The sequence below is a fragment of the Drosophila miranda genome, chromosome XL, assembly GCF_003369915.1.
Source record: "Drosophila miranda strain MSH22 chromosome XL, D.miranda_PacBio2.1, whole genome shotgun sequence".
Taxonomy (NCBI): domain Eukaryota; kingdom Metazoa; phylum Arthropoda; class Insecta; order Diptera; family Drosophilidae; genus Drosophila; species Drosophila miranda.
The window spans coordinates 16,431,766-16,444,012 of record NC_046673.1 but is presented as its reverse complement, the minus strand read 5'-3'; the positions used below and the strand labels follow the sequence as shown (position 1 = coordinate 16,444,012).

At 41.7% G+C, this 12,247-nt stretch overlaps 3 protein-coding genes across 6 annotated transcripts; 2 read left to right on the top strand and 1 right to left on the bottom strand.

Moving 5' to 3' along the window:
* Positions 1 to 311: 311 nt before the first annotated feature.
* LOC108151272 lies at positions 312 to 943 on the top strand. The gene has a single exon (XM_017279801.2). It carries the CDS (start codon positions 343 to 345, stop codon positions 718 to 720), a length of 378 nt encoding a protein of 125 aa, XP_017135290.1. The 5' UTR covers positions 312 to 342; the 3' UTR covers positions 721 to 943.
* A 1,875-nt stretch (positions 944 to 2,818) lies between these two features.
* On the top strand, positions 2,819 to 8,629 carry LOC117193361. 3 transcript variants are annotated; one of them, XM_033398078.1, is made up of 5 exons: positions 2,819 to 2,921; positions 7,065 to 7,577; positions 7,650 to 7,797; positions 7,879 to 8,077; positions 8,133 to 8,629. In XM_033398078.1, the coding sequence occupies exons 2-5, from the start codon at positions 7,142 to 7,144 to the stop codon at positions 8,343 to 8,345; spliced, it is 996 nt and encodes a 331-aa protein (XP_033253969.1). In that variant the 5' UTR covers positions 2,819 to 2,921; positions 7,065 to 7,141; the 3' UTR covers positions 8,346 to 8,629. The 3 variants fall into 3 exon arrangements, with proteins under 3 accessions (XP_033253969.1, XP_033253980.1, XP_033253975.1); XM_033398089.1 differs by having other exon boundaries at positions 2,822 to 2,921; positions 8,136 to 8,629; XM_033398084.1 differs by lacking the exon at positions 2,819 to 2,921 and having other exon boundaries at positions 6,949 to 7,577.
* An 80-nt stretch (positions 8,630 to 8,709) lies between these two features.
* LOC108164986 (golgin subfamily A member 6-like protein 10) lies at positions 8,710 to 10,088 on the bottom strand. Of its 2 annotated transcripts, none has more exons than XM_033398096.1 (6): positions 9,913 to 10,088; positions 9,774 to 9,853; positions 9,566 to 9,683; positions 9,227 to 9,480; positions 8,952 to 9,174; positions 8,710 to 8,886 (listed from the first exon to the last, which is right to left on the bottom strand). In XM_033398096.1, the coding sequence occupies exons 1-4, from the start codon at positions 9,934 to 9,936 to the stop codon at positions 9,292 to 9,294; spliced, it is 411 nt and encodes a 136-aa protein (XP_033253987.1). In that variant the 5' UTR covers positions 9,937 to 10,088; the 3' UTR covers positions 8,710 to 8,886; positions 8,952 to 9,174; positions 9,227 to 9,291. The 2 variants fall into 2 exon arrangements, with proteins under 2 accessions (XP_033253987.1, XP_017156501.2); XM_017301012.2 differs by having other exon boundaries at positions 9,278 to 9,480.
* Positions 10,089 to 12,247: the final 2,159 nt, after the last annotated feature.

Genomic DNA, 12,247 nt, shown 5'->3' with positions numbered 1-12,247 from the left:
TAAGACAAAGGCATGTTTTACTTTCCAGTAAGGAAGTGTGATACGGCTATGATTTCGCTGTTACTGCTGATCAGAAATAAGAAATACGAAAACTCTCTGCGTTGCAAACATCTGGTAGGAATCATAATACTCTCGACAAGAGTGTAGACCAAAACTGAAACCGAATCGGGAACGGAACGCAACCGCATAAATGCTCAAGTTTCAGCGATTAGAGCGCCGAGTGCTGAATGCTGAGTTCTGTGACCTTGAGACGGCTGATAAGGGAGGGAGCATCGGAATCGGAATTAGAATTAGAAAAAGAAAAACAATTTTAGTTGCTCAGTTGCCTTTTAGTTGTGCACAATGAAGCGTTTATTGGTGGTCTGCCTGCTCCTCCTGTCGCTGGCCCTGTTCCTCGCCCCTGGCCAGGCAAGCGTTTTCCGTGGGATCCGCGATGCCTCAGAGCCTGCCGCTGATGCCGCAGATCCTCCCGCCGAGGTTGCGGCTGGTGCCGGATCCAACGAGAACGATCTGAATATTGACTCGGGGGAATCGGAGGAAGCGGTCACCGTTCCGCTGGGCATCGTGTCAATCAAGGCCCGCGTCATAGCCAAGGATCGGGCCCTGTGCCAGCAGCTGTCTCGATACCATCCGCACTATCCCAAGTGCCACGAGTACTGCAAGCGGCAGGAGCACTGGATAGGCCAGTGCTGGAGGGAGAGCTGTCACTGCATATCATAGGATGTCCAGGCATACATATGTATGTAACTGTCGAACGCAGATGTCTCTGGGGATACATCTGGAAATTGTAAATGCAATAGTTGTGCCACTAGATAGAGATGCAATCGATGAAAATACAACACAGCTTAAGATGGGAGCCTGTCGAGTTTACGACTACCGGTGGATGTATCTGTAAAATTGATCTGTCAATATATTTGTTTAATATACATATGTATAAAATATATCTGGGCTTTCGTTTTGCTTTCTTTTAAATTTGGAAATTATCTTGAAAGTTTGTTTCCGTCCTCATTTCCGGATTGGCTTTGCTAATTAATCAAGTTTAGCCAACTAAAGGAAGCAACTGAACTTAATCATTTCTAATTAGTATTGGACCTCGATGGCTATCAAAGAACTGAATACACCTGCGTTCTCCTCTGACGGGGATCTCCTCGCAAGGTGAATTTTTTCCCGGAAGGCGAAACTTTTGAAACAAGTCGCCTTGCAGAAATTGTATTCAATTTGTTCTCAAGTAATTGGGAAATTCATTAAACTGAATATAATAAAGAAAATATACATTAAAAACATTGCATTCGGAAAATAAATAAAATAATATCTTATACATACATATGTATACGTACTCAATATAAATATATATATGCTAAGAATGCCTTTGTTTCGCCCTCGTATATGTATCCGTATCTGTATCTGTGTGGTTGGTATGACCGTGTTATCAACTCTTTTATATGCTAATTTTATATAATATTTTGTATAAAATTCAAATCGGAAAGAACAAAAACAACCACAACAATAAACCAAATAATAATAAGCGGTGGAGACACCCGAACACCGGCAACAGCCATATTCTGTTGTTAATTAAAGGATACCCCCTTGGATACATATCGGATCTCGTAGCCAAATCTACATATATGTATATGAAATTACAAAACTTCAAAAGAAACTTTAGCGAGTCTCTTACCTGTTAAAAAGAATTCCGCGAAAATTGAAAAGACTCTCTGCTGGGGTATTTACCATTTAAACGCTATATTTGGAGAAAATGAAGCAGAAGAAATTGTATATCTACGACGCGGTGTAGTTTCTACGAAAATAACCCCAATAAAGGCTAACAGAACAGGAAAAGGAAAGGGCCCCTAGTGGTGGGGGGCCCCTAGTGACATTCCAAGAAAACAGGTGGGAAAACGAAAAGAAAGATACAATTTCTGTGGCACTCAACGTGTTGAAGCCCAGCAGAAACTTTTTTTGGTTTTTCGTTTTGATTAAAAAGCTTAAGCTTAAACACCTACACCTGTATTCGTCATGAGGAACACATTGTCAAAACTTTTATCGCCACCCTCAGGATCGGGCCAGTAAAATATGTTAATCACAAGCTGATAAAGGCACTGGCAGAGAGCAAGACGAACTGGGGGAAAAAGAGATGAATATGTTTCGACCTCTTGATTTAATTACATTTTATATGAAGACTAATTTCAACCTTCCATCGCACCCCTCTTCTCTACTCAAAACATACGATACAAAACTCACTTCGGAGCAACAGAATGGGTGGGCGATATGCGATGTTAAAAAATAAAAATATCAATTGCAGATGCAAAATGCGCATTTCATTATCCACAGGCCGAAAGTGATGTATCTGCTGATAATTCTCGTTGAGTCCAAGTGGGAACGATGCTTACATTATGCTACAAAATTATAATCGGAGATTAAGACTTGGTATCTAAATAAATAATAGGTATGTTTCATTCTTATTCCTATTTATAATATGTATATATATGTATGTGGTATTTTGAAATTTTAATGAGTTTATGTAAGAATATGCAAACGAAAAAATGTGAGTGTTCCCTGGTGGCTATCTTTATCTTTTATCTATCCTAGAGCAGCTATTACGATCTGTAAAAATACAATATATTTTACACAATTTAACTCTGAGATTTACCAATTTACGAGTAGTACAGTGTGTAGCAAAGCTCTATCAATATGCCAGGAACTGGCATGTGGAAAAGGCTATAATGTAAACAAAAACAGCTGGGTTTTTGGCCTCATATCGAGAAAATTGTAAGCTATGAAGCTGAGCCAGCATCAGTTGCCTTTAAAAGCTCAACGGATCTGGAAGTTTTAGAGTCATCAACAGCCAAGTCTGGGAAAAATATTTAATCTTTGCGAGTAAACAAATTCGAACAACAAGATTATTGGCTATCCAAAAGGCAAGTGTAAGTTTGCTTTACGTGCCTCTAGTGCCACTCAGATCGCAGCTTCGCTCTTCATATGTATGTAAATAGTCGTAGATAAACAAGTACAATACGTGGATAACGAAGGTATTTGAAGCTATTCGAATGCTTTACTGAAATCGGTGATAATGATAAAAGAGGTGAACAAATTTGAGGAATTCTTCGCTCCTTCCGATTCGTTCCAGATAAGGGGTACTCCAGTACCTGAGTACACAGCTGGGAACTACATCAAGACCGCCTTAACTAGTCTAAGATCATGAGCAGCGCGCTTCTATTTAACAATGGAGCTTCGTAAAAAGTACTGATATGGCTGATGTTGGAAAAAATGGGGCTAAAGGATCGGATCATTGTTTGCCGATTAAAGATAAAAACTAGTCGCTTTGGCACCACATGCTTGATACCTGGGATGGCAATAACCTGTGCACCGGTAGTGCGGGACATCTATTTGATATTGGGATGGATAGTAAAGCACCTTAAAGCCCTTTCGCCTCTGCCCATAAACATTCTTAATAATGCCTCACAATTGTAGTGCAGACCATTTGAAACATTTTTGAATCAGCATCACCCATGAGGCCCGAAAAGCCAGTGCAGTTCGTTGGTAAATGATATTTGATTAGGTTTCACTTGAACTTCTGGGCAATAAATACAGTTTCAAAGTTGCTCATTAAATGAGAAATCCATCTTTTAATGAACTGACAACTAGAAAATCTAGAACACACATGCAAGCACATGGAATATACATATATACGAGTATATACTCGTATAATCGTCTGTATATCTGTGGAAATTTGGCTATGTGGCTACAGCAGCTGACAGCCAGCATAATGTCGTTATCCTGAGAGCTTATCGGCCAACACACACACAAATACAGAATAGAAGGACGATAGCCGGTTTGATAATTAATCGTTTTGACCTCTGATTGTATGCCCGCACAAAAGTACTGCTGAATATAACCGCACAAACCATATATAGTACCTACACATGTTTATTTGTATGTATAATCCTGACATACATATCAACCATGCTGCTCAAAAATATTCTAGTTCTCTGGCTTGGGATGGGCTGTCAGCCATATTCGAGCACTTGTCGACTAATTGGGTTACACTTGAGTCAACACAGCGATTATGGCGTCTTAAGGGTGTGCTCCAATGCTCCCCATTCAGCAGCCTTCTCAAGCTTTTGCTCTTCCCACAGACACGCATAGTGGGACCACACATGAATTTGGACAAGATTGTCAAACAATTACATGAGTTCGCAATTAATTTGTCCACACAATATGAGAACAGCTCAAAACCTCCGCAGCGCCCCTTTATTACAAGCATAATCTCTCAAAGTGTTAACCATTACATGGGCTCCCATGTGACCCCAACATAGATACATATGTATTTTAGTCGAGTATGTATGTATGTATATCTTCACCTCAAAAATTGATTAGCAAAAAGTCGATCCAATAATTAATTTGTAATCGACTGAAAAGAAATCAGAAATCAGCAATGGCCGTGATCTTCGACCAGTTAAGCCCCTTGGTGTTGATCGGTTTCGTTTGATTTCTATTCTGACTTCTGTCCGACAGGGTCGTTAGAAGGGTTAAGACTGCAAGCTGGTGGTTGTTGATTCCGTTCCATGTGATAATGAAGTATACCCCTAGAGTACGTGGATATGCGAATGTTGTCGGGCTGTGTGCAGCTGGACATCCTTTTGACTTGCCCACTACAATTACACGTTAGTGGTAAGTGTGCCCATAGGCATTTCGATATGAACAGATACTCGTACATGCCCAGCACGCACATGGACACACAGCCGTCTTGTAATCTATTCAAATGACAATCAAGTTTGTATGTGTGTGTGTGTGTGTGTGTATTTTGACATGAGCTTGTATCTTGTTGTGCCTTTTGACACTGTCCCCTGCTCAACCCTCCTGCGCAATATCCTTGCATATCTTTTCCCCAGCACCATTTAGATAATGGATTCCATTGCGATTTATTTGCGAAATTCTGGTTCAAGTAATGGAACGCAATCAGGAATATGCTTTACTCATATGTAATCATTTCAAAAAACTCAAAACACCCAACAAGCCAAAACATTATAATGTAATGGCACGGCTGGCTAAGTATTTAATTCCATTTTAATTCCTATGCGTTGCCGAATCCGTATTGGAATTGATCCGAGTGGCCACCGTCGCTGGGACCCTGCCATGGATGTTTGGTCTCGAGTGACGAAGAGAACATTCGAGCAATTAAAGTTCCATATTCGAAGTAGCTTTTTAGTAGTAGCTAAAGCCTTGGGGTTCGAACTAAACAAGTTGGCGCGTGTTTTGAATCTGTATTGGTATCTGCGGAATCTAGTTTTGCTTCACTGGCCACTACAACATACATACATACATGTATGTGGTCATGCAGGTGCATTTCCAAATAGGTAATTGATTAGAAACACTCACATTTCTTAGAATTAAAACCAATTGAAAACTATACAACATCCGATCCGTCTCGTGATAAGGCAATATCGTAACAATGGATCCGCTCCGTTTGGTTAAGTACATAAGGCATGTAATCGTGTGGAACATATCCAATTGGTGGCCTTGCGATTGTCAATCGGTACGAGTGAAAGTGAAACCATTCCCAGTGAAGGTCTGGGTCGGTGCTGCTGTCTGCCGAGTGCTGTGTGGGTTGGAGAAGTTCAGAAGTTCTCGCATTTTGTAATTTTACTCACGTTTCGTGTAATTAAAACTTAAGACAGACCGGCCGGCTTGGATGAGCAGCGAGAGCAGGGCCAAGCACAACTACAGCAGTCCGCCGCGGCGGGGCTTGGTGTGAGGCGGACAAATCAAAAAAGTTACTCAAGATTTCCTTTCCTTGTAATTTTTAATTTCGTTTTGCTGCTACTCAACCCCCAGCGGAAAGTTTCCACGAACCAACCGCCAAGAGCCAGCCAGGACATTCCGTACATAAATCAGTCAGCCAGGCCACCTGCTAGGAGCGGACGGGCGGGGAACAGATCCTACAGATGGGTTGCGGCAGAAGTCACTTGGCTAACTATGCAAATGAGTGTGAAAAATTGCCTAAGTGAATCCCAAGTTGTAACATCAATTTGAATAGTTCTCAAATTCAATTTGTCACATCAGACTGGGGGAAAAGGGCGTCCTGTGAAGGATCACATATCTGAATCGAATCCGAGCCGAATAGTACCTAAGCGAATTCTGCCCTGCGTCGAATTTTGAGTATTAAATTAGAATGAGCCTCATTCATTCGAGACCCAATATTTACATAGACTATCAGACTTCTCTGCTAGTCTGATAAATCATGATGGAATTATACAAGGTGGTCTCGTCGGCAAAAGTTAGTCCCTTAACGTATGCTAGCAATAAGTGCGAGTGAAGGGCACATAGTATAGTGAGTGTGAGTGAGACGGTATATGTTGATGTTGATTAACCCTTAACAGGCCCGTGGGTTTTAAAAGTTTAAAATAAAATGATTTTACTGATATATTAATATTTAAATTGTATGCAGCCATTAATAATTTTTCTTCAACATTTTTAGTTATATTAAAATGTTCTTTTACATAATATATAAAGATTACTTCTAATTCTGTGGTATTTTTTTTATATGCCTTTTATAATCTTGTTGTTGTCGAGACATAAGGGTTAAGAATATATCAAAGAATTCGTCCGTGAACAACCTTCATCATCAACAAGCAAGCATGCACTGACGATAAGGGACAACACGAACGAACTTCGGCTCCCGACGAGACCACCTTGTATAATTGCATCATGTGATAAATGATCCTATGGCAGGCCAGTGTCATTGCCACCCTATTGCTATCTGGCAACGACACTTTTCTGGTTCCACGAGTGATTTTCGGCACTAGTTCAATTTGTGGTTCCTGAGTCCCGAGGCGCAATGAAGAGCAATAACGGTCGATAAAGATGAAATGTATGTTTATTTATTCATTTTACTCCTGAATGTGGAAAATAGAAACGTACTTATATGCATATGTAAATGCCAAAACTCGGACTTTTTGCCGCTTTGTTTTATGATTTTGCTATTAGCTGTACAAGCTTCGCAACATTTGCTGCCAAGAGAATACACACAGTCAGCTGTTTCTAGCCAAGACACGCTTTATTTTCAGTATAATTTCGACGCGGCTTGTTTTTGATATCGAGAAGATAAAGCTTATTTCTTAAAACCGAACCGCAAACGAACAAAATGGATCTGGTGGACCTAAAACTGGAGAATTTGTTGGAGTACGACCCTGATACGAAGAGTTTGAGGGGAAACCCCCAGATTCTGTACTATCGCCAGCCGAGCCCTAGTGAATATCCGCTGGACCTAAACAAGGGCTATAGTCAGTACATCATTCGAAATGGAAACTTTCTACGCGCCTTCGGCCTGGTCCAGCACCATGTGATGCATCTGCCGAAGCCGCGCCAGGTGCTCGAACAGATGGACTTCTTTCTCAATCGCGGAACAATGCTGAAATTCATGGGCGATGGGACTTACGGTAAACAAACGAACTTTGCAGCCTGTCGCTTCAAGGGCTGCATCTATGTGCGGTCATTATGGGAAGATCACGATGAGCGGTACACAGTTCCATACTTGGCTAAAACCTATACCTTAAAGGCACGCCAGTACGTTTTCACCCGTAAGTAGCTGCACCCAGCATCAGCATCATCGTTGATAATCGCTAATAACCGTCACAATATTGACCGACCAGGTTCTCCGGGCGCGCTGCCGAACACCGATGCCCCAGTGGATGAGCGGAAGCAAGTGTATGGAATGTTCTCGGCCAAACTGGGAAGCTTTCGCCTGCTCTACTCGGCAGAAGTTAGTGGCGTGTCGAACAAGGAACCACTTGGCGATCTGTACGTCATCCTCTGTTGCATATACATAAATATGTATGTGTATACATAATTACATATATCGTGCTTGTATGTGTTCCATAGAAACGATCCGGAGGTGCTAAAGAAATGCCAGCTGGCTTCGCTGAGGGTTGACAAAGTGGGCCGCCGGAATAATTCTGCGCCCTTATGGCTCATGCAGAGCTATTTGGCAGGCATCGATCAGCTTGCCATCGCCAACTCCAATGAGCGTGGCCTCGTGTGTCGACCAATAGAAGTGGTGTCCTGTGCCAAAGTGATGAGTGTGAGTAGCCTGCCGATTGAAGATTCATGCCCGTGATGGTCTTTCCCTTTCCTAGCAGGAGAGCCAATTCAACATACACGATCGCCTCCAGAAACTGCATAAGATTCTCGAGGAGATCAGCCTTAAGATGGGCAACAAGGACAATCCTCACCAGGAATTGAGATTCAATATGCGGAAAGACTCGATTTTATTTGAAAATCGCCTTACGTCGATTGAGCCTCCAGGGAATTTCGACCAGCAATTCATCGATTTTATCAATCATTTGTAGATTGTCCATTACGATATGGAATAACAAATTACAAATTTATATAAATTAATTTTCTCTTTTTGCTATTGAGCAAATTTAGCACTTGGAGTGAATTTTTGTTGCTGTAATTTTTAAAAATTTGAAATGTGAATGAACCATGTATTTTTTTGTTTTGGCTATTGAAATGTATGAAAATTCAAATACCATAAAAAAAAGAAGTAAACCCTTGAAAAACCTTAGTATGCATAGGCTCTCGAAGAGCTATTCATTCTTGGGAGTATCATTAATTCATCAAACAAGCAGTAATTACTGCCACTCGGCCCTCAAGCTGCCAATTATTCAATTACCAGGCCCACATTCTCAGCCAATAAGTATAATGTAAAAGTATAAGTACAACGCGAATTTATTCTACAGTATTGACTAAAAAGTTCACAATAAATTTTGCCGATGAGTGTTCAGAGTGTTTTTCGTATTGTCTGGTCTGCTTCCGGTGGCGGATAACGCTGGTGATGCTAATGGTGATCTCAGTGCTCAGTGGTCCTGGTAGCCGATGGTGGAAAAACTATAAGGAGATGTGATTGATATGACGCTGATTTCTGCAGGAATCGCTATCGGTGGTCTGCTTACTGGTGGCGCTGCTGTGGCTGATGGTTGCTCAAATCGTGCTGATGGACAAAATGACCGTTCAGCGGCTCGAGGTATGTAACAGTGGATTCCGAAATTTCCCTGCGTCTCCGCCTGCGGCTGTAAATTCAGATATTCTGGATGCATGGAGTAGCCGCCAGCTTGGAAGCCAAGAACTTCAGCCGCTGGCTGTGTATTGTTGAAAATATAATCTCTCAGTTCCTTACTGAAATCGGAATTTGAAATCGTTTGAAATAGTATTACAATTTCTTTCCTACCAACTCTAGGAAGCCACTTATAGTAGGCTGTCTGACTGCTCCGGTACCTACATGGTGTCTTTTAGTTAAGAAATCTCCCAGTCCATTTGGATGTTCTTCTCGTGCTGCCTATCCCGCAACTTTAAGAGGCGAGCATTGTCATTTGAGCTCACGTCTGTAAGCTCCTCCAGGCGCCTGAGCTTCTCCTCCTGGCGATTTAGTTTTTCAAAAACGCGGCCTAGATGCTCCTCCTTCGAGCAGAGCTGGTTCGTCACCTGCAACGAGTAAGATTATTGCCGTAGGCGGCGTATCGTATCAGACATCGTGTCGTTTCGTGTCCACAACGTATCGACAACGGACCTGCTCGGACCGGAACAGCTCCATCTTCACGATTTCCAGATCCGAGTGCAACTGCTCCTCCCTTTGGTCATTGGCGTCCAGCTGGATTTCTGTGAGCTTCAACTTCTCCTGCAGCTCACTGGGGATTTTGCAATGAAAATACTCGTATGCAGGCACTTAACTCTGGCGCAAAAGTTACTAAAATTTTCAAAGCTCGGTGGGGCCTCACCTGATCATCGTTTCCAGCTCATTGTTCCTCGTACGCAGCCTCAGAGAATTTTGCTCTTGCTCGTGGTGCAGGTCAATAAGCTGCAGGAGATTCTGTACCTTAAGCCTCAAATCACCTATCGTCTGATCTTTCTACACACCAGCGTGTTGGATGTCCAAGACATCTAGGCGCTTCTGTTGCTGGTTTATGAGCTCCCGTCCCTTATGCAGCTCCGCCTCCAGGTGACCTACATGCTCGCTGCTCTTCGCGAGTTCCTTCCGTGTCCAGACCAGCGCACCATCCGACTCCTTCAATAGCTGATTCAGCTCCTGATTGCTGTTCAAGGACAAGTCAAGATAACTTAGTGATATTGAAATTACATGTACATATGTATGTAGTAGTTTAAGTTGCTTGATGGCAACGAGTAACATTTATTTGATAAGTATGTTGGACTTAAATTTATAACAGCTCCAAGTTTTACAAGTATGTTTGTGTTTGTGTACGTCTGATGCGTGGCTGAACTGACAACTGACTAATCTCTCTCTCTTGCTATCGGCTCTCTCAGAGCCGATTACTGCTCTATCCCGACGACACGACGAAAACACGACCGCTTCGTGTCTCTCTCTTTCCTTCGTTTCCTACATTCGGCTGTCCTGACGGACCATTCGCCTCGGATGGGTCTAGCCAAGGTTTCATATATTCTGAAACTGTAGAGGTCTTATAGGGACCCTCAGTATCCCCAATCTTCTCGACTTCGTACCTTCCATGATTCTTTACCCTAACCACCTTATACGGCCCTAGATACTTTCCTTTTAGCTTTAATCCAGTACCATACTGAGTACGCTTGATAGCTACTAGCTCATTAACCTCATACTGTCTATCTAGTTTCCTTTTTAAGTCAAAACTCTTCTTGTTTTCCTGCTGTAACCGTGCAATGTTTTCAACTACTTCCTTTCTAATTTTTTCGCGGTCCTTGTTCAACTCTTCGATAAGTGATTCTTCCAATATTTCTTTTATTTTTGGATCCATTCCTATACGCATGTCTAGCCCAGTCAATATCTTGAAAGGTGTTACCTTGGTACTTCGCGGCTCAACACTGTTGATCATTTGCTGTACTTTTCCTAGATGCTTATACCAACTACCGGAATTACCCTGACACAATTTCGACAACATAGGCACCACTATCTTGTGCATCCTTTCGACTTGACCATTCCCACGTGGAACGCCTGTGGCAATCATTAAATGCTGTATTTTCTCTCTCTCACAATATTCACGAAACAAATTGGACATAAACGCTGCACCCCTATCCGTCACTATTCTGTTCGGATTACCAAAACTAGTCCCCTGAATTTCCAAACACTTAACGACCTCTTCAACACCTGTACTACGTGTAGAATATAACCAAACAAACTTAGAAAATCCATCAACGACAACCAGTATATAATTGTACTGTTTTTTAGTCATTTCCATTGGTCCAACGTGATCAATGTGATACGTTTGTAACGGCCTATCACCCTTGTCTATTGGTTGCAAATAACCCTCACGTTTTCCTGTCTTTTCATTGACAATGATACACTCGACACAACTATTTATTACGCGCCATACTTTGTCTTTTAACTTCGGAATATAATACGACTTTTCAATGATATCTTGTGTCTTTTTAACTGAAAAATGTCCTTGCTTATGTGCTATTGATATAATCTCATTTTCCAACTGAGCTGGTACTACGATGAGCTCCTTATCCGGATCCTTAAACAAAATCTGATTCTGAATATAATAATCCTCATATTCCTTGTCCTCCACAATACTTTTAACAGCCTTAACCCAATCGTCGGTTAGCTGAGCTTCTTTCAAACGATGAGCTATACTTTCGGTCACCATAAAACAAGATACACGACTCAACGCGTCAACGTGCCTCATCTTCGTTCCTGAGCGATGTTCTATAACATAATTAAAATCTTGTAGGTACATGGCCCAACGTGCTACTCTCAAAGGAACGTCTTTCTTTTTGATCGTCATTGTAAATGCATTACAATCTGTGACAATTTTGAACTTTATACCCAAAACGTATACACGCCATTTCGCTAAAGCTTCGATAATTGCCAGAACCTCAAGGTCATAAGCAGGATATTTCTCTTCACATGGCTTAGTCCTACGGCTCATATATTGAACTGGATGGAATTGGCTGTCTTCCAAACTCTTTTGCAGTAACACGGCTCCATACCCCCATTTTGATGCATCAGTATGGATTTCTGTCTCCAACTTCGGGTTGTACATTTCTAAAACAGGTCTACTAATCAATGCTACCTTTAGTTGTTCAAACGCAACCTGATGTATCTCCTTAAATTCAAATTTAACATCCTTCCGCAGCAGATCTGTCAATGGTTTTGCAATAACAGCATAACCCTCAATAAACTTTCGGAAATAAGAAGTCAATCCTATGAAACGCTGCACTGTTTTTTTATCAACTGGCACTGGGAACTTTTCGACTGCCC

Excerpts from the sequence above, each read along its gene's own strand:
- LOC108151272 (XM_017279801.2), top strand. The coding sequence starts at position 343 with ATGAAGCGTTTATTGGTGGTCTGCCTGCTCCTCCTGTCGCTGGCCCTG.
- LOC117193361 (XM_033398078.1), top strand. The coding sequence starts at position 7,142 with ATGGATCTGGTGGACCTAAAACTGGAGAATTTGTTGGAGTACGACCCT. Across the intron at positions 7,578-7,649 it reads ACGCCAGTACGTTTTCACCC|GTTCTCCGGGCGCGCTGCCG; the intron begins GTAAGTAGCTGC and ends TTGACCGACCAG. Across the intron at positions 8,078-8,132 it reads CCTGTGCCAAAGTGATGAGT|CAGGAGAGCCAATTCAACAT; the intron begins GTGAGTAGCCTG and ends TCCCTTTCCTAG.
- LOC108164986 (XM_033398096.1), bottom strand. The coding sequence starts at position 9,936 with ATGTCTTGGACATCCAACACGCTG. Across the intron at positions 9,684-9,773 it reads GAGCTGGAAACGATGATCAG|TGAGCTGCAGGAGAAGTTGA; the intron begins GTGAGGCCCCAC and ends CAAAATCCCCAG. Across the intron at positions 9,481-9,565 it reads AGCTGTTCCGGTCCGAGCAG|GTGACGAACCAGCTCTGCTC; the intron begins GTCCGTTGTCGA and ends TACTCGTTGCAG.